The sequence below is a fragment of the Cebus imitator genome, unplaced genomic scaffold, assembly GCF_001604975.1.
Source record: "Cebus imitator isolate Cc_AM_T3 unplaced genomic scaffold, Cebus_imitator-1.0 Scaffold341, whole genome shotgun sequence".
In the NCBI taxonomy this organism is placed as follows: Eukaryota; Metazoa; Chordata; class Mammalia; order Primates; family Cebidae; genus Cebus; species Cebus imitator.
The window spans coordinates 338245-362037 of NW_016107656.1; the positions used below are offsets into that span (position 1 = coordinate 338245).

Consider the following 23793-nt stretch of genomic DNA (forward strand, 5'->3'; position numbering starts at 1 on the left):
CCAGGCTAGAGTGCAGTGGTGTTATCATAGCTTACTATAACCTTGAACTTCTGAGCTCAAGCAGTCTTTCTGCCTCAGCCTCTTGAATAGCTGGGGCTGTAGGCACACACCACCATACCCAGCTAATTTAACAGTGTTTTTGTAGAGATGGAGTCTCACCTATGTTGCTCAGGCTGATCCTGAACTCCTAGGTTCAAGTGATCCTCCTGCCTTGGCTTCCCAAAGTGTTGGGATTACAGGCATTAGCCACCATGCATGGCTGATAGCTCATTTCTTTTCATTGCTAAGTAATATTTAATTGTATGGATGTATCACAGCTTGTTTATTTTTTACCTATTAAAAGATACCTTGGTTTTTTCCCAAGTTTTGGCAATTGTGAATAAAGCTGCTGTAAACATTTGCATGCAGATTTTTGTGTAGGCATAAAGTTTCAATGCATTTCAGTAAATACCTAGGTAAACTCCTAGTTCAGATGCTGGATTGAATGATTTCACTTTGTAAGAAATTGCCAAACTGTTCTTCCAAAGTGGCTTTACATTTTACACTCCTATCAGCAATAAATGAGTTTATTTTGCCTCATATCCTTGCCAGCATTTGGTGGTGGTATTGTTTTGGATTTTAGTCATTCTAAAAGGTGATTCTGTGTCCTTTTGATTTTTATTAACATGTTTCATCTTCTCTTTTCTAAGAACATCTGTTTCTCTTTATTTACATTTGTTTATAATGCAGTGATAATTCAGCTAGTGTTTTTTTTTTTTTTGAGATAGAGTCTTGCTCTGTCACCCAGACTGGAGTGCAGTGGCATGATCTTGGCTTGCTGCAACCTCCGCCTCCCAGCTTCAAGCAGCTTTCTTGCCTCAGCCTACCAAGTACTTGGATTACAGATGCATGCCACCATGCCTGGCTAATGTTTGTATTTTTAGTAGAGACGGGGTTTCACCATGTTGGTCAGGTTGGTCTCGAACTCCTGACCTTGTGATCCCCTCACCTCAGCCTCCCAAAGCGCTGGGCTTACAGGTGTGAGCCACTGTTACCAGCCTCAGCTAGTATTTTGCAAATAGGTTTTGAACCTCATAGCTTTTGTGAATGTTTAAGGTTTTGAACCTCATAGCTTTTATGAATGTTTAAATTTCCTAATAGTACTTTAAAGTTAGCTTTGACTAAGTAGTATAGCAACCTCTTTTTTGACTCATTAACTTTTTTTCTCATTTGTGCTTTCTTTCTGCCATTATAGGTGCTTTGGAGGATTTTTCCTAATTTGCTCTTCTTTTTCTGTGTTTTGATACTCTTTCTTTTTTTCTTTTTTAGAGGCAGGATCTCACTCTGTTTCCTAGGTTGGAGTACAGTGATGTGATCATAGCTCACTGCTGCCTCAAAACCTCCAGGACCCAAGTGTCCACCCAACTTTCTGAGTAGCTAGAACTACTCACACTGCCATGCCTGGCTAATTTTTAAATTTACTATAGAGACAAGGTCTTAGTATGTTGTTTGGGTTGGTCTCAAATTCCTGGTTTCAAGTGATCCTCCCACCGCAGCCTCCAAAAGTGTTGGTATTACAGGCGTGAGTTCTCATGCCTGGCAGATACTTCTTATTGGACATAATGTTGTCTTCTGATAGACTTCAGAAGCATTGAGCAGATTTACTGGCTCTGTTGCTTCTCACCGTTTTTTATTTTCAAGATTTTGCGGGGGGAAGGTTGTGTTTATTCAATAGGAGACACTTTGCAGGTGATCTTTTCAGAAATCATCTGTGAGAGAGTGTTTGAATATATGTATAAAGGAATATTATTGCCCTATCTATGGGCTCATGGGAAATACAGTTTTCCCATAGTAAGACCAATACCATCATCATGGTTCTCTTTTACTGTCACCCTCAGTGGTTCTTCAGTAGGAAGTGACATGCTGTGTTCATTGTCCTAGTTGATTGTGAAATTGACTTTAGTTTGGCTGAAGTAGAAGGCCAAAGCTAGAAACATTATCCAGGAATTGTTACTATTCCATATTGAACAATAATGTGGAAAGAATTGGGCATTACAAATCACAGAAGCCTAGCTTCAGTATGATTATATTTTTCAAAAGTTCAAAAACAAGCAAAACTAAACAATATATTGCATAGAGTTGCATGCATATGTGGCAAAATTCTGATGATATACAAAGAAGTGACTAAAAAGGAAAACCAAAAAGCAGAGTATTCATTGTCCCTGATAAGTAGGCAGTGGGAGAATGGGATCAGGCGACATTTTAGTTCTTAAGCTAGGTGGTAGCATCATAGTGATTTTTATTTTTAATGCTTTATTACTTACATGTATTTTACATAAATTCTTACCCTTTAAAAAATGTATCAAATACTTGAAGAAAGGAAAAGTAGGGGTAAAATTGGGCTTTGAAGACAGATAAATATAGGTTCAAATCCCAGCATTTACCACTGTGTGACCTTGGGCAAGTTACTTGTTTAACTTTTTAAAATTTCACTTTACTTGTCTTCATTTCATTTACTTATTTATTTATTTATTATATTTATTTATTTTTGAGATGGAATCTCAATCTCTGTCAGCCAGGCTGGAGTGCAGTGTTATCTCAGCTCACTGCAACCTCTGCCTCCTGGGTTTAAGCAATTCTCCTTGCCTCAGCGTCCCAAGTAGCTAGGACTACAGGTGCACACCACTACGCTCATCTAATTTTTGTGTTTTTAGTAGAGATGGGGTTTTACCAGGTTGTCCAGGCTGGTCTTGAACTCCTAACCTCAAGTGATCTACCCCCCTTGGCCTCCCAAAGTGCTGGGATTATAGGCGTGGGCCACCACACTCAGTGACTTTACTGTGTTTAAAATTGTTTAAAAAATTAGTGTAATATATCTGAAGTCCCAAGCAATATTCACACAAAGTATGACCTATATTAGCTATTAACAATACTATTAATATTGTTAAGAATAGCAACAGAATAGTTCAAATTTTGAAATCTTATTTGGATTTCTTTTCCAGAGCCTGGAGTGTATAATATAAACTTAGATGTTTTAAGGAAATCAACATTGTGGGGATTGGATAAGATATAGAATGGAAACTAAACAGGAATGGATTTATGTTTTTGTTTGTTTATAATTTAGGTGGGAGACCTACCTGATGCAGATATTAAACCTCCAGAAAACGTGCTGTTTGTGTGTAAATTGAACCCAGTGACCACAGATGAGGATCTGGAAATAATATTCTCTAGATTTGGGCCAATAAGAAGGTAATCATTAGAATTAGTTAAAGAGAAATTTGGAAAAAAGAGGTATTAGTTGGTGGTTTTCTAATGACATATATTGATGATTCTGTGAATTCTAGGTGAATTTTGTACTGGTTAATTTTTACAGGTGAGTCTTTGGACAGTAGGGAAGAAAAGTGTATATGTGTGTGTGTACATACATATATACAGACACATATAGAGGTAAATAGTTGAATCTCCCACTCCCCACACATTTTCTCTCTAAAACAGGAAATGAAAGGAACAATTTAAATCTAGTTTTGTAATATGCGTTAACAGCCTTCTTTAATATTTAAAATATTTATCTCATTTAACTCCTAGGATTAACAGCAATTTATGTCAAAATTAATTTAAAACTAAATTTTCCAAAATTTTCCTTTTGGCTAATTTTCCCTGCATAAATGAAAAAAGTCTGTGAAATTAGTATGTCTGTGAGGAAGGGGACTATTTTGTCATTGATTAAAAAGTATTATATTTAGGGTTTCCTTTCATTTCAGGTTTTTAAAACGAGATTTATGACACTTGGGGAAAGGGACAAGCCAGGTGCTTTCAACTCCAGCTTATTGGCCTTTTCACTTGGTTATTATGGTATATTAGTTTTGTAATTAACATTGTGCTTACAGTGTTAAATTTGAGCTATTAATTTGACTATTAAAAATCAAAAATCTCAAAGCTTAAACTTACTAAACATATGTATGAATATGCATACATTATTCTAAAGTAATATTAAATATTCTAGAATTCATCTATATTTGGACTAGAAAAATGTTATGATTTAAAAAATCTTTAGCAGTTTCATTTTGCCAAATGAAAATTAAATATTTTTATTTTTCCTTCAGTGCTTAACGGAATTTAGGACTGTAGGCCTGCATAGGGCATTTAGAGTAGAATTTAGATAATTTAGTTACTGGTTTGGTGAACTATTTTTTAAAAAAGAATTGTTATTAAAGAAATTTGGAAAAAATCTATGAATTTAACTTTGCCTTGTAATAACTGACTTATTTCTTCTTAAGTTTTGAAGAGTGAGAGTGAATGGTTTCTCCCCAACCCCCCATTTTTTTTTTTTTTAAGTCACTTTAAAATACTTTCTTTCAGTTGTGAAGTTATCCGGGACTGGAAGACAGGAGAGTCCCTCTGTTATGCTTTTATTGAATTCGAAAAGGTATGTCATAATACAGACATAAGTTTGGTATTTATTTGCTTTTATATGATATTAAAATATGAAAAATTGTAGAACTTTTTCTAGTTTCTAGAATCTCCCTTTCTTTTGGCACTCCTCAAAATTAACTTTATTGTATTCATATTGGGGATAAATCCAACATCTATTGATGTTAATATCCATACTTTTACTTTAGGTTCAGGTACAATCTGCATGAAAATATCTTTAAAACTTTTTCTGAGACAGGGTCTTGCTCTGTCACCCAGGATGGAATGCAATGGCCTAGTCTTGGCTCACTGTAACCTTCACCTCCTGGGTTCAAGAGATTCTTCTGCCTCAGCTTCCCAAGTAGCTGGGATTATAGGTGCCCATCACCATGCCCTGCTAATTTTTTTTGTATTTTTAGTAGAGATGGGGTGTCACTATATTAGCCAGGCTGGTCTTGAACTCCTGACCTCAAAAGATCTGCCCACCTTGGCCTCCCAAAGTGCTGGGATTACAGGCATGAGCTATTACAGCCAGCCAGTCTGTAGAACTAGGTAAAGGCCTTCATGGACTCTTTTTTTTTTTTTTTTTTTTTTGTCTTGCTCTGTCACCCAGGCTGGAGTGCAGTGGCGTAATCTCGGCTTATTGCAACCTCTGCCCCTCAGGTTCAAGTGATTCTTCTGCTTCAGCCTCCTGAGTAGCTGGGATTACAGGTGTGCACCACCATGCCCAGCTAATTTTTGTACTTTTAGTAGAGACGGGGTTTCACCATATTGGCCAGGTTGGTCTCAAACTCCTGACCTTGTGATCTGCCTGCCTCGGCCTCTCAAAGTGCTGAGATTACAGGTGTGAACTAACACCCCTGGCCCCCTTTTTCCTTTCTTAATGGTGTCTTTTGATAAATAAATTTCTAATTTTAATGGTTCAGTTTGTCAATATTTTTCTTTTTTTTTTAATGGTCTATTTAAAAAATCTTTGCCTACTTCAAAGACTTGAGGATATTCTCCTGTATTATTTTCAGAATTTATGTTGTGAAATTGTTTTCCATTCAGTTCTGTAAAATGCTTTTTGTGTATGGGTATTACATCATTTCGTTTTTCTTGGATTGCCAAGTGATACTCAGTACCATTTATTTAAAAGGTTGTCCTTTTCTCTGAGGCCTCTACTGATGAAAATAATTAAAAAGTTGTCCTGTTGCACAGCTCTGTAGTACTACCTTTGTTATAAATCAGGTATCCATATATGTATAAAGTTTCTAGATGCTATACTGTTGCACTGATATATTTGTCTATTCATATACCACTGTTATATTGTGTTAATCACTGTAGGTTTATAGTGTCTTGATAACTTACAGTGTGAGTCTTCTAACTTTGTTGTTTTTGAAGATTGTGATAGCTGTTTTTGACTTTTGAATTTATATATATATATTTTTGAATCAGTTTCTTAATTTTGAAGAGATTTCTTAACAATTATTTAGGTGTAAGTAAATTGAGTATTTGCAAATACTATCCTCCTGAAAAAGTGATCTGAGCACTTTCTTTTTGCAGAAATGGCATGGTGATAGAATTATAGTTGCCTGAAAATAATCAGATTCATGAAACGTACACTGATTACCTATGTTTTAGATACCATGGCATATGATGTTCTAAATGATGTAGTTACAAAGATGAATAAAACTTTGTACCTTCATGAGTTAATAATTAATTTTATTTTTGACACATGTAATTAATAAATATAACTATTTTACCTGTTTCTCTTTGGATTATCTCTAGTAAGAATAAGTTTCCAGGAATATAAAAGAAAATTGACCAGTGCTGAGTTGAAATATGTCACTGTCAGTGTCAGAAACAGGGATTTAGAGTTGGGAAGCTACTGACAGGAAGGATTCTTGTGTAGCACAGTCCTTGGTATTGCAGGCTTACAGTTTGTTACCTAAAACCACTGAAAATAAGCAGGCTTCCTAATTTAGAATTTTACAGAATTCAGAAAGGTAATACTGTGTGTATGCATACACACACATACATATTACATCCGTGATTATGTAATATCCTCTGGATCAGCATTTCATAAGCCATCACAGAAGTATTTCTGCAGTGAAACAAATGAATATTCATACTAAGTGGATTAAAAAAAAGTCGTAACCTACCATTAGGTCCAGTGTTGCTGCCAAATAAATTTTAACACCAAACTTATGAAAACAACTTTCACTTTTCAGGATGTTTTTGGATTTTGAGTAAAAAAAATTGTGAACTTGTATAATACAGTCATTAAGTGTGTATTTATCTGTCTACTGCAGTCGAACTGCCTCTTTAAAATCCTGGCTCTGACCCTTGCCAACAACTTCAACGCTTCTCTAAATGTATGTTTTCTCATTCAGAAAATGGAGATCATATTAGATAGTACTTCAAGGGGCTGTTACCAGAGTTATTTGAGATAATAGATACAAAGCATTTAACAGCATCTGGTGTGTAATAAGTATTCAACATTAATTTTTGTAACAACAAATTTTTTGTATTTTCAGTATTCTAGCTACAGAAATCTTTTCCGTAAAGATTTATGTTTGAGTTTTTATAATTATTATCAGGAAGAAGATTGTGAGAAAGCGTTCTTCAAAATGGACAATGTACTTATAGATGACAGAAGAATACATGTGGATTTTAGCCAGTCTGTTGCAAAGGTTAAATGGAAAGGAAAAGGTATGATGGTTTATCTTCTTTTGTGTTTGCTCTGCTTTCTTTCTTTTGTTTTTTTGGAGATGGAGGCTCACTCTTTTGCTCAGGCTGGAGTGCAGTGGCGTGATCTTGGCTTACTGCAATCTTTGTCTGTCGGGTTCAAGCCATTCTCATGCCTCAGCCTCCCAAGTAGCTGGATTACAGTCACGTGTCACCATGCCCAGCTAAGTTTTGTATTTTTAGTAGACACAGGATTTCACCATGTTGGTCAGGCTGGTTTCCAACTCCTGACCTCAGGTAATTCATTCACCTCGGCCTCCCAAAGTGCTGGGATTACAGGCGTGAGCCACTGCTCCTGGTCTTATTTTTGTTCTGCTTTTCATGCTTATGTGAGCCTTTGATTGAGTGCTGATAATTAGGAGAAATATTAATTCATGTAACTTCTGCCATTTATAATTTTACAAACCTGCTGTCTAGAAACTGAGGTAGAGTGTGTTTGTGTGTGTGTGTGTATATATTTTAAACTGATCAAAAATTATATTTTCTATGTTTGACTGTATTATAAACTACTAATAATTATCCACTGCAGACATGATATGTTTCCAAAGTAATTATTTTGACTTTATGGTGGTTTGAGTTTTTTAGGTACACAACTTAAATTTTTTAAAGTTTGTTTTAGTTGTCATATGATGCAAAATAGAAAAGGTCCATGAAAAGGTAGATAAAAGTCTCATTCATTCCTGCTCCTCATATCTAATTTCTTCCGGGGCAACCATTATTACCTATTGGTACTAATTTTCCCCTATAGTCTTTGAATATATATCTGCATGCATATATATATATATATGATTTTCTCCTTTTAAAAAGGAAAATACAAAGGATGCAGTCTATACATACGGTTTTTGTACCTTGCATTTTTCACTTAACAGTGTATCTAAGAAATCAGTTCATGTGAGTATATAAAATGAACCAGTCATATTAATAAGTTTTCTAAATTTTTACTCTTTCATGTCCGTAGCAGTGTTTTACCCCTATACATATTACATTTCCCACATATACATATACATATGTCAAATAAATTCCTGGTAGCATGTCAGTCTTAAAGTTGGGTCTCTTGTATGTTGAAATAAGTTTTCGGTTTTTTATGTAGTGTTTTTAAAAGGTTTTACTTTGATAGTTACTCACATGTAATGCTAAATTTTACTGGGAACTTTAGGGTTACTTTATTTTTCTATAACACTTATTTCCCATGATTTTAATGAACTTTTTTTTGGTCTGTTTTTAGTAAGAAAGAAAAACACTAGTTGTGAATTGCTGAATTGTTTGGTGGACTCTGTTACTTTATGGGAGTTGAGAGAAGGAAGAAATTATTAATGTGACTGAAGTAGGCAAGGAAGTTGCCATTTGGCAGCAGAGTATCCCTTGTTAAATCTGAAAAGGTCTCTTAAAGTCTCACTTCTTCCAAACCTGGTCTTTCAGATCTTAAACTCAGGTCCCAAATTCTCCATTTTCCATTGGACTTAATATTGTCATGGACTCAGTCGCTCTACTTGAACACTCCATTTGTGGGTAATTTATTTGAAAGTTTGATGTTGTAATATTCACATATGTCGTTAGGTGGCAGCATGTGGCTACCTAGCAAAATGGATATCTGATTTCAGATAAATTAGTAATGGAGATGGAATTACTCTGATTCTTCTATTCCCTTTTTCTGTCTCTCGATATATGCCATTTATAAAATAGCTCTTACACCTTTTGTAAAATAATTATTGTTCTTGATTGACTAGGTGGTTTTTTTTTTTACTAAGCTCTTTTTTTTTCTTTTTTTAATAAATAGGTGGGAAATACACCAAGAGTGATTTCAAGGAATATGAAAAAGAACAGGATAAACCATCTAATTTGGTTCTGAAAGATAAAGTAAAGCCCAAACAGGAGTATCCTTACCAAGAATCAGTGTGTTAATATATATTGACAATCTGCTATGTGTAGAGTTCTGTGTGATGTGTTATCAAAAGCCACAAAAGCTATAGAAGACAAACTTCCTGAATCCAGATTGTTTGTGAGGAAGTAACTTAATCATTATCTCTTTTCTTTTTTTAAAATTTAATTTATGTTTTTATCATGTCAAAGGACATTTCAGTGCTATCATCTCTTTTCAAGATCTTACATATACTTTGCTTTTCCACTATACTCTAGTGTATGGAAAAAGTGAAGGTTGAAAGAAATCTGTAGCCTAATTCTTTTATCAATACCTTCCTACCCTAGGTTAAGTACTTTCCTACTTAGCATATTCTCAGCAGATCTTCAGGTAAGATTTGTAATTTCTTTTTTGGGGGGCTTTCCTACAAAAACTGGAAAGCCTGCTAGACAAATTTTAAAAGAGCTGTAACACTAGCCTTGTATTTTCTGTATGTAATTTTAATGTTTTTTATTCCCCATAATCAGAAATTTATTATTGCTAAGCTGAATCCTTTGTGCTAACCACTCTTATGTTTAACTTTCTTATGTAGATAACAAAATCCTATTGTTCTCTGTTACAAAATTAGGATACTTCTTTTTGTGTAGTATATTATAATTTAAACAACACACATTTATTGGGCTTCTACTGAGTGCAAGAGTTCACTTTTGTAGGATTAAAAAGAAATCCATTGACTTGACCATTTACTTCAGGTTCTTCCAAGTTTTAGATTGAGACATGTAAAAAGCAGTGAAATGTAGTGGCTTTTTTTTTTTTTTTTTTTTTTTTTTGAGATGGAGTCTCGCTCTGTCACTAGGCTGGAGTGCACTGCAATCTCTGCCTCCTGGGTTCAAGCAATTCTCCTACCTCAGCCTCCCAAGTAGTTGGGACTACAGGTGTGTGCCATCACGCCCAGCTAATTTCTATATTTTTAGTAGAGACGGGGTTTCACCATGTTGGCCAGGATGGTCTTGATCTTCTGACCTCGTGATTCGCCCGCCTCAGCCTCCCAAAATGCTAGGATTACAGGCATGAGCCACCATACCCAGCCGAAAGATACTGTTTATATTATGACATTTTAATTTGTTCACTAATTTTTCCCGTTATAAATATATCACTCCAAACAATGCCAAAGTTCTTTCTTTTGTGATTCTTTCTGGTAAATGGTGTCTTTGTTTCCTAGTTTCTATTGGTATTTCAGGAATTTTTTTTCCATACATGTTAGGTAGACATTTCTTTTCCAAGTACTCATCAAGAAAGATGACTATCAGGTTGACCTGGTCTATATTCATGTTTTAAGAATGTGTTGACTGTCTACAATGCATAAAGCATTGTGAGGTGTTAGAGCTGGATAAAGTGAAGGAAGCTGGTAAAATCAGCATGAGGAGAGGCTTTCATATGCAGACAGAACAAACAAGAAGCTGGGATTTGGTCTGAAAATATTAACATTTAAGGGCATATGATTGAAAGCTTTAAATCATAAAAGGTGTGAATGGAATACATTTGAGATTTATTTACTAAATCTTTGAAATTAAATTTAGGCTTTTTACTAATAACTGTAGCTAGAAGATGGGGAATTTTAAGTTTTCTTTAATTTTAATTAATTGAAACAACCACACATATACCTATATGGAATAGTGTAGCTTCTAGCCTTCTGATGTTGATATAGACAGAGAAATGCCATTAGGGGATAATCTGATGTGCAGATAAGTTGTCGTCAGTCAATTGAGGCATGGTGGCATCTACTTTATGGGTCTTGAGAGAAAGAAATTACTGTAAATATAGATTCTTAATAAGAACAATCAAAAATGGAAGTAGGAGAAGGAAGTAACTTGGCCCAACTAGGCCTCAGGGAAGAAACTGGAGAAAAGAGGGCAGTGAGCTCACAAATTTGTGTTTTATTCAAAGGGAGGGATTTGATGTCTTCTAAAACTGTTGATTTTAGTGGTAGGTACAAGATAGTGGGCAAGTGAGGAAGCAAGAAATGTAACGAGAGTTATATCCTTTGCCCACTGTTGAGTTGGTTCGTTGGTTTGTTTTTTTCTTATAAATCTGTTTTAGTTCTTTGTAGATTCTGGATATTAGCTCTTTGTCAGATGTGTAGATTGTCAGATTTTTTTCCCATTCTCTTGGTTGTCAGTTCACTCTAATGATTGTTTCTTTTGCTGTACAGAAGCTCTGGAGTTTAATTAAATCCCATTTGTCTATTTTGGCTTTTGTTGCCAATGCTTTTGAAAAAAAAGAAATATAACAAGAGTCTTGAGAGTATGACAAGTCATCTTACAGGTACTTATTTAGCATCTATCACATACTCAGTTTAGCAATGGAAGGTATTCAGTTCCTGTGCACATAGAGCTTACTTTTTTTTTTTTTTTTTTTTTTGGTCAGAGTCTCACTCCATTACCAGGCACCAGGCTGGAGTGCAGTGGCGCGATCTTGCCTCACTGCATCCTCCACCTCCTGGGTTCAAGCCATTCTCCTGCCTCAGACTCCCTAGTAGCTGGGACTGCAGGTGCATGCCACCACGCCCAGCTAATTTTTGTATTTTTTAGTAGAGATGGGGTTTCACCTTGTTGGCCAGGATGGTCTCGATCTCTTGACCTTGTGATCCGCCTGCCTCGGCCTCCCCAAGTGCTGGGATTACAGGTGTGAGCCACTGTGCCTGGCCAGAGCTTACATTTTATTGTTAGAGTGGGGAAAAAGAACAGACATAGAGTAATTACCATTAACTAAATATGTCTAAACTATTGCAAAGAAATATTGCAAAGGGATTTGGGACTCATAATAGGGGGCAAGAGGTTAGAGAATACCCTCAACACTGAAAAAAGTGACATTAAAGCTGCGACACTAATATGGGAGATAGGAAGGCTGAGGTGGAATGCTGTCTTCTTTCATGTGATCCATCATTTAAGAAATAGGCTGGGTACAGTGGTTCATGCCTTTGATTCCAGCACTTTGGGAGGCCAAGTTGGGAGGACTCCTTGAGCCCAGAAGTTTGAGAACAGCCAGGGAAACATAGTGAGACCCTGTCTCCATTTTTTTTTTTTAAATACAGATTTTAACTTAACCCAGTACAGTCACGGTACAGTCATACACACACACACACACACGCATACACACACACACACTCTCTTGAATCAAACGGTTAATAAAATAAAAATTTTAGGTGGCATATACTGTATTTCTGTATTTTTTTAAAAATGCTATTGTGACCCACTAAATAGATTTTATACCCCATTGATGCATTATAGTCATCAGTTTGAAAAACACTGCTCTGAGCCTGGTGCAGTGGCTCATGCCTGTAATCGCAGTACTTTGGGAGGCCGAGGTGGGTGGATCACTTGAGGTCAGGAGTTTGAGACCATCCTGGCCAATATGGTGAAACCCCATCTCTACTAAAAATACAAAAATTAGCTGGGTGTGGTGGTGTACACCTGTAATCATAGCTACTTGGGAGGCTGAGGCAAGAGAATTGCTTCAACTAGGGATGGGGAGGTTTCAGGGAGGCAAGATCGGGCCACTGCACTCCAGCCTGGGTAGCAGACTGAGTCTCAGTCTCAGAAAAAAAGAAAAAGGAAAGGAAAACACTGCTCTGAAGAATTTGGATAGAGGGAGCAGCATGTGCAGAGCACACATTAGAGTGAAATCATAGGCAGGAGCTATGGAATGTGTATCTGGAACAGGCAAGATCCAGAAGATGCCCTGGAAACAGTGTGGCATAGTAAAAAGGGGGAAGAAGTTGGAGATAATGGAGTCGTAACAGGATGGTATGAGCTGACTAACCCTCTTTAGCTATCTCTTGGGAAGCCAGGAGGGACAGTGTCTTTCATTTGCTTTTATGCAGAATTGAGACATTCCTGTGGAGAATGTGGAGCTGTGGCTTTGTGAAGCCGACCTGAGCCTCCAGTCCTGATAGAAGTGTTTATTGTGGTCCCACAGGGAACTAGCATAGCTCTGCCTGTTGGGCTTCCTCATAAGCTTTCTTTTGAAAACCACCATTGCAGCCCATGTCAGCCTTCCTCAAAACCCACCTTTGAGGTTGAGATTATTTTCAGCAGAAGTTGTAACTATTATATATTTTATCTTATTCTAAGATATTATATTTAAGAAAATACTTATCTCTGAATTAAAACATTAAGAAGTTTTTAACACATTTATATGAAATTTAAAAAGATTCACTCATAGCTTCATCACCTAGACACGATACTTTTTATTTCTCCTTGTTTCTTTCAAGCCTTTGTCTTATGTAAAGTTATAATTGTTGTATAGTATATGTAGCTTTTGCTTAAGCTTTTTTCATGTTAATTTTCATAAACATCTTTCCAGGTTTTTTTTCTGTATCATTTATCATTGTTAACTTCCTTTATAGTATCTCTTTGAAGTACTATAATGCGTTTAGGTATATCTTTATTACTAGGTATTTTGTTGTTCCCACTTTGATACTAAAAGTAATCCTATTATGCTTTTTAAAAAAAATTTTTTTGAGATAGAGTCCCACTCTGTCACCCAGGCTGGAGTGCAGTGGTGCAACCCCAGCTCACGGAAGCCTCTGCCTCCTGGGTTCAAACGGTTCTCCTGCTTCAGCCTCCCAAGTAACTGGGCTTATTATAGGTGTGTGCCACCACGCCAGGCTAATTATTGTATTTTTAGTGGAGATGGGGTTTCACCATGTTGGCCAGGCTGCTCTCAAACTCCTGGCCTCAAGTGATTCGCCTGTCTCTGCTTCCCAAAGTGCTGGGATTACAGGTGTGAGCCACCACGCCTGGCTATTGCGTATATTTTTGTTCATTTAACTTTATTTATAAATTTTTACTAGAATTTAAACATGATGACCAGGTGTGGTGCCTCATGCCTGTGATCCTAGCGGGGAGGCGGAGGCGGGAGGATCACAAGGTCAGGAGCTGAGACCAGCCTGACCAAAATGGTGAAACCATGTCTCTACTAAAGATACAGAAGGCTGGGCGTGGTGGCTCATGCCTGTAATCTCAGCTCTTTGGGAGGCCAAGGCAGGTGGATCACCTGAGGTCAGGAGTTTGAGACCAGCCTGGCCAACATTGTGAAACCCCGTCTCTACTGAAAATATGAAAAATTAGCTGGGTGTGGTGGCGGTTGCCTGTAATCCCAGCTACTTGGGAGGCAAAGGTTGCAGTGAGCCGAGATTGTGCCATTGCATTTTAGCCTGAGCAACCAGAGCGAGATTCTGTCTCAAAAAAAAAAAAAAAAAAACCAAAAAATTAGCCGGGTGTTGTTGTGGCGAGCAGCTGTAATCCCAGCTACTTGGAAGGCTGAGGCAGGAGAATCGCTTTAACCCAGGAGGCAGAGGTTTCAGCGAGCTGAGATTGTGCCATTGCACTCCAGTGTGGGCGACAGGGCAAGACTATCTCAAAAAAAAAAAAAGAATTTAAACATGATAGCTTGATATGCATTGCTGAATTTCCTCCTGTAGGACTGAACTAAAAGAAGGGACATACCTGCTATCTCATATAGCTTTTCTGGGCATTGGAATTTATAATATTTTTTTCTGGTTAAAGATATCTCTCATTTTCTGTTTATTTTATTATTATTGACAAACATGTTTATTTTCCCCTCTCTTTTTTTGCCTACTAGTTGTTATTTTAAGATTGTTTAGGATTAGGATTCTTTCCATTTCTCCTGACTGTATAATGAAAGAAAATGTTAGTTTTGTTTAAGAAATGTACTCTATTCTTTTGAGATGCTTTTTGCTTTAAAGTTACTTTTAGCCCATGATCTTTGTTTACCAGATTCTTAAGTTTTGATGTCTTACCAGTATTATTTCTCACATTTATCCTTAACTAACTGCTGCAGTGCAAAATATGATCTTATACTAGATGAGGAGGCAGAAGACTCGAAATCAAGTCACTCACACACAAGTAAAAAACACAAGAAGAAAACCCGTCACTGCTCTGAAGAAAAAGAAGATGAGGACTACATGCAAATCAAAAATCCTAATCAGGTACCTCTAATAGAAATAAGTATTTTATCCCTCTGTAAATGATGCCTTAGTGATACCACTTAGGAGGTAAGGGATCATTCTAAGCAGAGATGGATGTGTTCCTAAGAAGTAGAATGTTTGCACTGGGGTATTGGGTTTTAATTTTCAAACATATTTATCACAAATAATAAAAGGTCATTTTTGACATAACTTCATGTATCAAATACTTCCACACTGTGAAGTAAGAGTGATTTCCATACCTGTGGATACTCATTTATTCCCATCAAAAACAAGTGTGGTTGTGCTGAAAAAGATTTTGTCATTTATCTGCTTAATTTATCATCAAGTGTGATGTATAGCTCTTAAGGGCTCTTGAGATTTTATGTTCTACGAAACATTTATATTCTTCCATATTGTGTATAAGAAATAAAAACAGCACTGATAGCTTGAGCATCCTAAAAGCTGTCCTGAACAGCACACTTTTAAAAACAATAATAAAAATTCCCCAAAGAAAATTTAGTGTGAAGAAAAGTAATTATTTCCAACCTGTGTTTTGGCTCTTACTTAAATAAAAAACAGTTCACAGGCCGGGTGCTGGTGGCTCACGCCTGTAATCCTAGCACTTTGGGAGGCCAAGGCAGGCAGATAGCTTGAGCTTAAGAGTTCAAGACTAGTCTGGGCAACATGGTGAAACCCCATCTCTACAAAAAATGCACACACACAAAAATTAACCAGGCCTGGTGGTGTGCACCTATGGTCTCAGCTACTTGGGAGGATCTCTTGAGCCCAGGAGGTAGAGGCTGCAGTGAGCCCAGATTGTGCCACTGCACTCCAGCCTGGGCAACAGAGCCAGACCGTGTCTCCAAAAAAAATACTGACTTTTTTCCATCAGAACTCTTTGTTTTTGTTTTACCACATAGAGGCATATGAGCTGGGCCCTGGTAGATGAGAAGGATTTCAGTGGGTTGAGCTGAGAAGGGAGGAAACTCAAGATGATGAGAATGTGAAGTAAAGATGCAGAAATAGAGAAATGTAGTATGATAGGCAGAGTCAAGGATTTGCTGTCAGGAGAGCTAGGTTTACGTTTCTATACCGCTAGTCGTCAAAGTGACCTTGACAAGTTCTTTAACCTTCTGACCCACAGTTTCATCCTCTGTGAAAAGTGAGAAATACTTTACAGGCATGTTGTTAAGATTAAGTGAAAAAAAAAAAATGCCTGTGCAAACATTTTCTATGCTGGCTATTATTGTTACTACTTTTTTTTTTTTTTAAACTGTTGAAGCAAATTACTAGTTTTAGAGTTACTTGAAATAGTTTCTCTCTGTGGTTATGACATTAACTAGATTTATATTTCAGTTAAATTGTTTCTTTTTATTTTTAATGTTTAAGGGTTGCTTTAACAATTTTTTGTTTTGTAGTTTTAAAAACTGTTTCCAAAGTGAAATCTACAAAATGGTACATATAGAGAACCTAGCTTCTATTGTTGTTCCCTCCCCATTTCCTTCTTCCCTCTGTATTTTATGTGTTTTATGGGTTATTCATTTAAAAAAATTTAGCAAGTAAATATTTGTTACATGTTCTTACCTCTTTGCTATAATCCAGCAGAGATAGAATTTCTTCTTTCCATAGCCCTGTACCTGTTTAAAGACTGCCATCATTCATGCCTCATCCCGTTTTTAGGCCATACTTCTGTTGGTTCCTTCAAATATTTCTCACATGGATCAGTGGTGGTAATAAAAGTAGTAGTAGGCCAGGTGCAGTGGCTCATGCTTGTAATCCCAGCATGTTGGGAGGCTGAGGCAGGAGATTCGCTTGAGCCCAGAGTTCAAGACCAGCCTGGGCAACATAGCGAGACTCAGTCTCTGCAAAAAATTTAAATAAGAAAAAGAAAAAAGTAGTAGTAGTAGCAGTAGTAGTTAACATTTTTTTTGGTCCTTACAATGTGAGGTGGGTACTTTCGTCCCCTTTTCACACAACAAAGGAAGCGAGTACAAAAAAAGTTGTTACTTTCCCATAGTTTTACACAGCTAGTAAGTAGTGGAACCATAGTTTAATTTCCTACTTGGACTCCTAACTACTCTTGCTGCTCTTCTTACCTGGGGTATATTCTTGTCAGTTTTCTTTCCTAAACTCTATTGTTATTTTAATAATATTTGTCTCATAGTACAGTATTCCACTGTGATCTAACAGGAACACATCTCTTCCTTCTTAAATGTCTGTACTCTATGGATTAGGTTAGTCTAAGGTCACATCAGTCTTTTTCACTGGTGACTGGATCACATTCCTATGAATGTTTAGCGTGTTTTCCGCTAAAAATTCTGAATTCCTTCCCCCTCCATGTGCTGCTTTTAGCTCCAGCTTTGCATTCTGCCCTTGTACATGGAAGCTTCAATGAATTTAAGCCTGAGATAAATAAACATTGGTGTGTTTGATATAATCAGAGGTCTAAAAAAATTCAGACTAGTTGTGTTTTTTCGTGTGAATCTTTTCGATTCTGCTGTTTGATTACTTGAAACCTTACAGTAGCAAATATCCTTCTCATTTTGCTTGAAGTAAAAGCATCAAGATTTTGGGGGAATGCTATTAGTATTTTTTAAAAGAATTTTAAGGCAGTTTTAAGTTTTAATTTAAGGGCAGTATTAACTATACAATTATTAAATGCTGGAAAATGATCAAATTTTACTTCTCTCTTTAAATTACATTTTTAAAACATTTTATATTTTGATTTAATAATATACCTACATTAATTTCTCCTTCTAATAAAACACAGCATCAGTATTTAAGATTTCAGTGGCCCCCAACTTTTTTATTATTTTGATTGCCTTGGTTTTTAAAAATTATTTAAAGAGAATTTTTAGTACTAGACAAATTTCAGCTATAGTTCATATTTTCCTATTTGTTGGTGTTTTGCTTGGTAGGTCTGGTTTCCCAAGAGTATTTTAACTTATTTCTTCCAATTCTTTGTTTTTTATTGAGTAGATAGGCTTATCAATTCGAAAATATCTCTGTTTAATTTTCCACCTCATGTCTTAATTCCAGAAGTGTTTTTTGTGTTGTTGAGGTTTGGGTTTTACTGGGGTTACAGGAAATGAGTATTCAGCTGGGGGTTGCCTTACTGACAAGTGTTCATGCTGGTTGTCAGTTTTCCACCAGGGTTTTCATGTTTGTATTCTTGACTGTATTTTGCTGTCATTTTAGTGATTTAATGTTATTTTAGTGATTAAGATTTAACCAGATCTTTGATTTAGTCCCAGAGACCTGAGCAAGACTTTTTTTGACTGCTTATATTAAGTCATTTGTTAGATTCTTTAAATTGGCCATTTTGTGTTCTTTGTTTTTTTTCTTTCTTTTTTGGCCACATGGTAGTTTAATCATCTTGTCTTATGTTTTAAATGTATAAATAATATAAGTTTTAAAAGTTCATACTGGAAAGGACCTAGAGCTTATCTAATTCATTTCTTTCACTTTAGATATGAAGATACTGATCCCACAGGCTCTTAGGCCTTTATAGTTTAGTGGGAGAGCTAGAATTTTAACATTTATTCGATTCAGTCAGGTGTTGGATTTTTCCCCCATTTTTCTATACCACTCCCCCCTTTTTAATTTTGGATGTCAGGTTACTGATTGATTAAATAATTATTTCCAACCTGTGCAGATCTCTTGAGTCTCAATTTCCCTATTTCTAGAATGAGGATAATATTGCACTCCTAAAGCTCTTAGCATTGTGTTAGCATGTACTTAAAGGATCTGCTCTTACCTGGCCTCATTCAGCCACTTAAACTTTTCCCCTTCATACATACAGTGCTCATGTTTCCTTGCTTTCCAGCTTTCACATACGCTACTTTCATTAACCTTCTTGCAGCCTAGTCAGACCCAAGCTCACTTATCCTCTGAGGCTCATCTTCTGACTTCTCCATGAAACCTTCTCTAATTAGTCCAACCTTAAGAGTACTTCTTGTTTGACACATCTCCTAAATGTCAGACTCCTTGAACCCAGATCTGCTTGACTTCAAAGCTTGTGTAGCTTTGAAAACTACTCCCAAGTAGGAGTGATTTTAAAGTTTCAGTCCAATTCAAATATTCAGCTTCCTCAATTTTTTAAAAGAATTAAGTGCTACATAATCTTTTATCTCTGTTAAATACTCAAAGCACTTAAGTGCCCATTTGTATAATAACATGCTGAGGATTTGATGAAGTTATATATCAGCCAACAGTCTCTACATGTTAAAAGTTTGTCTCAACCAATACAGAAATAAGGATAAGATGTACAGATATAATACTATATGGATATTTCTATTTTGTATATGTTGGAAGCACAAAAATTCTTTTATCTAGAAATGTCATAATTTACTAGAAAATAGATGGTAAACGGCTAAACCAAAATACCTACTCATTTTTTCTACCTCAGGGACTCTTACGATATTGACAAGAACTATTTGGATTGTGTGGAAAATCACAAATTGGTTTATAGTGTTGTATTCCACAAACACTGTGATTATTACGATAACAATCATGTTACGTCTGTTTTCACACACTGCCAAACTCAAGGTGTACAGTATCTAGACAGTATATGGAATAATCAATAATTTGCTTAAAACCCAGTCCTTAACCATGGGTATTCATCACTCTGGATTTTAAGCCTTGACATTTATATCTACTACAGTAATGTCTGGTGATAGAGTTGAAACCCTTGGGAGTTCAGTCCTTACAATTTTGCCTTTCCCTTGGACAATCTTAAGAAAGTTGAATTTTACAAAATATCTCTTGAAAAAGCATTGGCTCTAGTCTAAGAGTAGAATTAAATTTAGCAGTTTTATTATCTTTGGGGCAAAGGATTCTTCCAGTGTTTTAAAAATCATTTTAAAGAAATGTAATAATTTTAATATAAGACTGGTCAGCTGCGTGAAGTGGCTCATACCTGTAATCCCAGTACTTTGGGAGGCTGAGGTGAGAGGGGATCGCTTGAGCCTAGGAGTTTGAGACCAGCCTGGGGAACATGGCGAAGCCCGTCTCTACAAAAAATACAAAAATTAGCCAGGTGTGATGGCACATGGCTAATTTGGGAGGCTAACCCCAGTACTTTGGGAGGCTGAAGTGGGAGGATCGGTTGAGCCTGGGAGGTTGAAGCTGCAGTGAGCTGTGATCATAACCACTTCATTCCTGCCTGGGTAACAGAGCAAGACCTTATCTAAAAAAAAATTCTTGTCTCTAGCTTCTGTGTTTCTAAACATAGAAGATGTATTTGAAGATCTAGAGAGGAGCTGTTATAAAATAAAATACTTTAAAAATAAATTGCTCAGACCCAAGTATACATTACCAATTTTCATTTAAGACTTAACTGACTTTCTAAGATCTCTTCCTGCTAAGTTATTTCAGTGATATCTTCTCACAGGATTCTTGTGGGGATTTTAGTAGTTTTACTGCAGATCAATAATGGGGCCACATTTTGGAGGAGTGAAGGGTGGGGAAGTGGGAATAAGACTATAATAATCGGGATTTTTGATTTTGCAGCATTTTTCTAAAGATGTTCTAATTTCAGTTGAGCTGTTTCATTTTCATATTTTTGGATCTGATCCTTCATTTCAGCCAAAATACTAAATACAAGGCAATGAAATTGTTAAAAAAAAAATGGCTAAACCTTTTTCTGAATTATTTTATTGCTTTGTAATTTACAAGATTCTTGACATTAGTGGTGGTGTTCACATTTGAGCTGTTATAACAGCTTGCTAATGATAGTCTTTCTAAGTTTTATTAATTGAAAATGCCCACAACATGATGATTTTACTGATTCACTTGTAATTCTCCCTTCCTTTGACAGGATATCTATAGAGAAATGGGGTTTGGTCACTATGAAGAAGAAGAAAGCTGTTGGGAGAAACAGAAGAGTGAAAAGAGAGACCGAACTCAGAACCAAAGTCGTAGCCGATCTCGAGAGAGGGATGGCCATTATAGTAATAGTCACAAATCCAAATACCAAACAGATCTTTACGAAAGAGAAAGGGGTAAAAAGAGAGACCGAAGCAGAAGTCCAAAGAAATCCAAAGATAAAGAAAAATCTAAGTACAGATGAAAGTTGAAGAGGCAGAATTGAGTGGCTAACATATTTACTCTTGTCTAACTTAGAGTGCCAGGAAAGCAGATGCTTAGATTTTGTGTCAAAGCTTGTTATTTTTTTTCATACTAGGATTGTGGCCCTTTAGATTAATACTGATTATATAGGGCACTGAAAAATAAAGAACTGAACATTTTCTTTGTATACTTTTTTACACTAATTTTATTGTTAAACATAAATGGTAGTCTTCATTTTTGAAATCTTTTACATTTTCACTCTTTTTTTAATGAAGTATTTCATACTACAAAAATACATAAGCATGTATATATAAAGTAAAAGGATAATAGATGTAAATATCTGTGTACTCATCAGCCAGCTTAAGATACAGAATATTGCCTCCATTTTAGAAGTCCCTTAAGTGCCCTCTCCCTCTCAAGTAATTATTTGGAATTTTGTGTTTGTCATTTGCTTATTATAGTTTTACAACATATGTATGTATCTGTAAATGAAATGTTAATTTTGTATGTTTCTGAATTTTATATAAATGGCAAAATGTTTACTTCTGTGACTTTCATTTTTATTGCTACACGGTATTATACGAATATACTACAGCTTATTCTCTTGATGGACATTTGAGTTCTGTTTATTTGTGCTGTTGAAACAATGCTGCTGTGAACATTGTCTAGGAATTATATTGCTCAATATGTTGATAAAATAATGCCAAATTATATTCTGAAGTGGCCGTACTGGTTTATACCCCTCCTGGCACTGTGAGTTACCTTTGTTTCATAGCATCTCCAACACTTGTTAAGTTCAGACTTTTAAAAATTTGCCGACTTAGTGGATGTTAAGTGGTGTCTTACTGTGGTTTCCAGCAAGATTATTCTCTGTTCTTCCATGTGTAAGATGTCCTTTTTTTCCTGGCTGCTTTTAAGGTTTTCTCTCTGTCACTCATTATAAGCAGTTTGATACGTGCTTGATATTGTTTTGTTTTTTTTTTTTTCATGTTTCTTCTGCTGTAGCTATTTTACCTGTGGGTTTATGGTTTTCATAGAATTTGGAAATTTGAGGGCATTTTTTTCTTCTATTTTTTCTGTCTCTCTGCTCCTCTCATGCTTCTCCTGGGGCTCCGATGACTTGGATATACGTTGGGCCCCTCAAAGTTGTCTCCCAGTGTGCTGATGCTCTGCTCACCTTTTTAAAAAGCCTTTTTCTTGCTGTGTTTCATGTTGGGTAGTTTCCACTGCTGCGTCCTCATTGTTCATTAATCTTTCCTTCTGAAGTATCTAATTTCCTTTTAATTGTATCCAGGTATTTTTCACTTCAGACATTGTAGTTTTTAGAAGCTGTGTCTGGGACATTATCTCTAGTGTTTCTCCTTCACATGCTCATGCCTTCCTCTATTTTTAACATTTGGAATGTATTGATAATAGCTGTTTCAGTGTACTTGCACATTCTGTCATCTGCATCATTTCTGGGGTCTGTTTCTATTGATTGATTCTGACCCTACCCCATCCCCCACCCTGCCCATATTCTGTTGTAATTTCCTTCATTATGTGCCTGGTAATTTCTGTTTTTAACATTGAGTGTTAAGTTCTTTTATTTAAGTATCTTGAACTCTGTTTGGGGACATAAAGTTACTTGGAAACAATCTGATCATTTTGTAGCTTGCTTTTAAGCTTAGTGAGATTTGACCCACTATGAAGGTAATACCACTCTGAATAATCCTTCTGGTTACAAATTTGGGAACATGAACTATTCTGAGCCCTATTGAGCTCCCAGTTGTATTTCTTGTTCCTTTGTGCTGGTTCTTCCCAGCCGTGTGTGATTACCTCACATGCATACACTGCTTGGTGTTTAGCTGAAGACTCAAGGGAAACCCAATATTCTGCCCTGCAAATCTTACCTTGGCTATGTAGCAGGTTGTCTTTTTATATTTAATAGATTGTGAATACTAAGAATAGGGAGTGCTGTCTCTCTCTTTCTCTCCCTCTCTGTTCTCTTGGAAGAAAAGAAAAATATTTAAATTATCTGTTCCTTAAAAGCTGCATAGAGCTTGCCTATAAAATTGTCTGAACTTTGCATTTTTTGTGAGAAAATTTCTTTATTGATTAGGTTTCAAAAATTATAGAATTATTAGTCTTTCTATTTCTTTAATGTTAGTCATTTTTACATTTTTCCGGGAATTTATTTTCAATGAAGTTTTAAATTTTTTGATGGAGGTGCACATAGTTTAGCTGGTAGATTTTAGCTGATAGATTTTTACTATCATTTTGCTTTGTTGATGAATGTTCTTACATTTTAGTATGTCTCATAAATAGCATATAGGTAGATTATTATTATTTTTTGAGACAGAGTCTCGCTTTGTCGCCCAGACTGGAGTGCAGTGGTGAAATCTCAGCTCACTGCAACCTCTGCCTCCCAGGTTCAAACAACTCTTCTATCTCAGCCTCCTGAGTAGCTGGGACTACAGGTAGCTGCCACCATGCCCGGCTAATTTTTGTATACTATATATATATTTTTCTAAATAGAGACTGGGTTTCACCATATTGGCCAGGCTGGTCTCAAACTTCTGACCTTGTGATCCACCAGCCTCAGCCTCCCAAAGTGCTGGGATTACAGGGGTGAGCCATCACGCCTGGCTGATTATTTTTTAATTTAATCTGAACTTTAACTGGCGAGCTTATTTTTATGTTTATGGATGTATTTGGATTTATTTCTTACCACCTTATTTTGTGCTTTTTATGTTTTTTTGTCATCTTTTTTTTTCTT

General features: G+C 36.1%; 1 protein-coding gene and 1 non-coding gene across 2 annotated transcripts in view; one reads left to right on the plus strand and one right to left on the minus strand.

Annotated features, from left to right (window-relative positions):
- PPIL4 (peptidylprolyl isomerase like 4) overlaps positions 1 to 21775 on the plus strand; it is a 42055-nt gene extending 20280 nt beyond the window's left edge. Inside the window, exons 8-13 of the mRNA XM_017505752.2 lie at positions 3104 to 3228; positions 4339 to 4405; positions 6972 to 7083; positions 8897 to 8993; positions 14843 to 14990; positions 20788 to 21775. Coding sequence (XP_017361241.1) covers positions 3104 to 3228; positions 4339 to 4405; positions 6972 to 7083; positions 8897 to 8993; positions 14843 to 14990; positions 20788 to 21039 — 801 coding nt within the window. The 3' untranslated portion in view covers positions 21040 to 21775. The remainder of the gene's footprint in view (positions 1 to 3103; positions 3229 to 4338; positions 4406 to 6971; positions 7084 to 8896; positions 8994 to 14842; positions 14991 to 20787) is intronic.
- LOC119467864 lies at positions 9392 to 9453 on the minus strand. The gene has a single exon (XR_005196503.1). It is a non-coding gene; the product is annotated as a U7 small nuclear RNA (small nuclear RNA).
- Positions 21776 to 23793: the final 2018 nt, after the last annotated feature.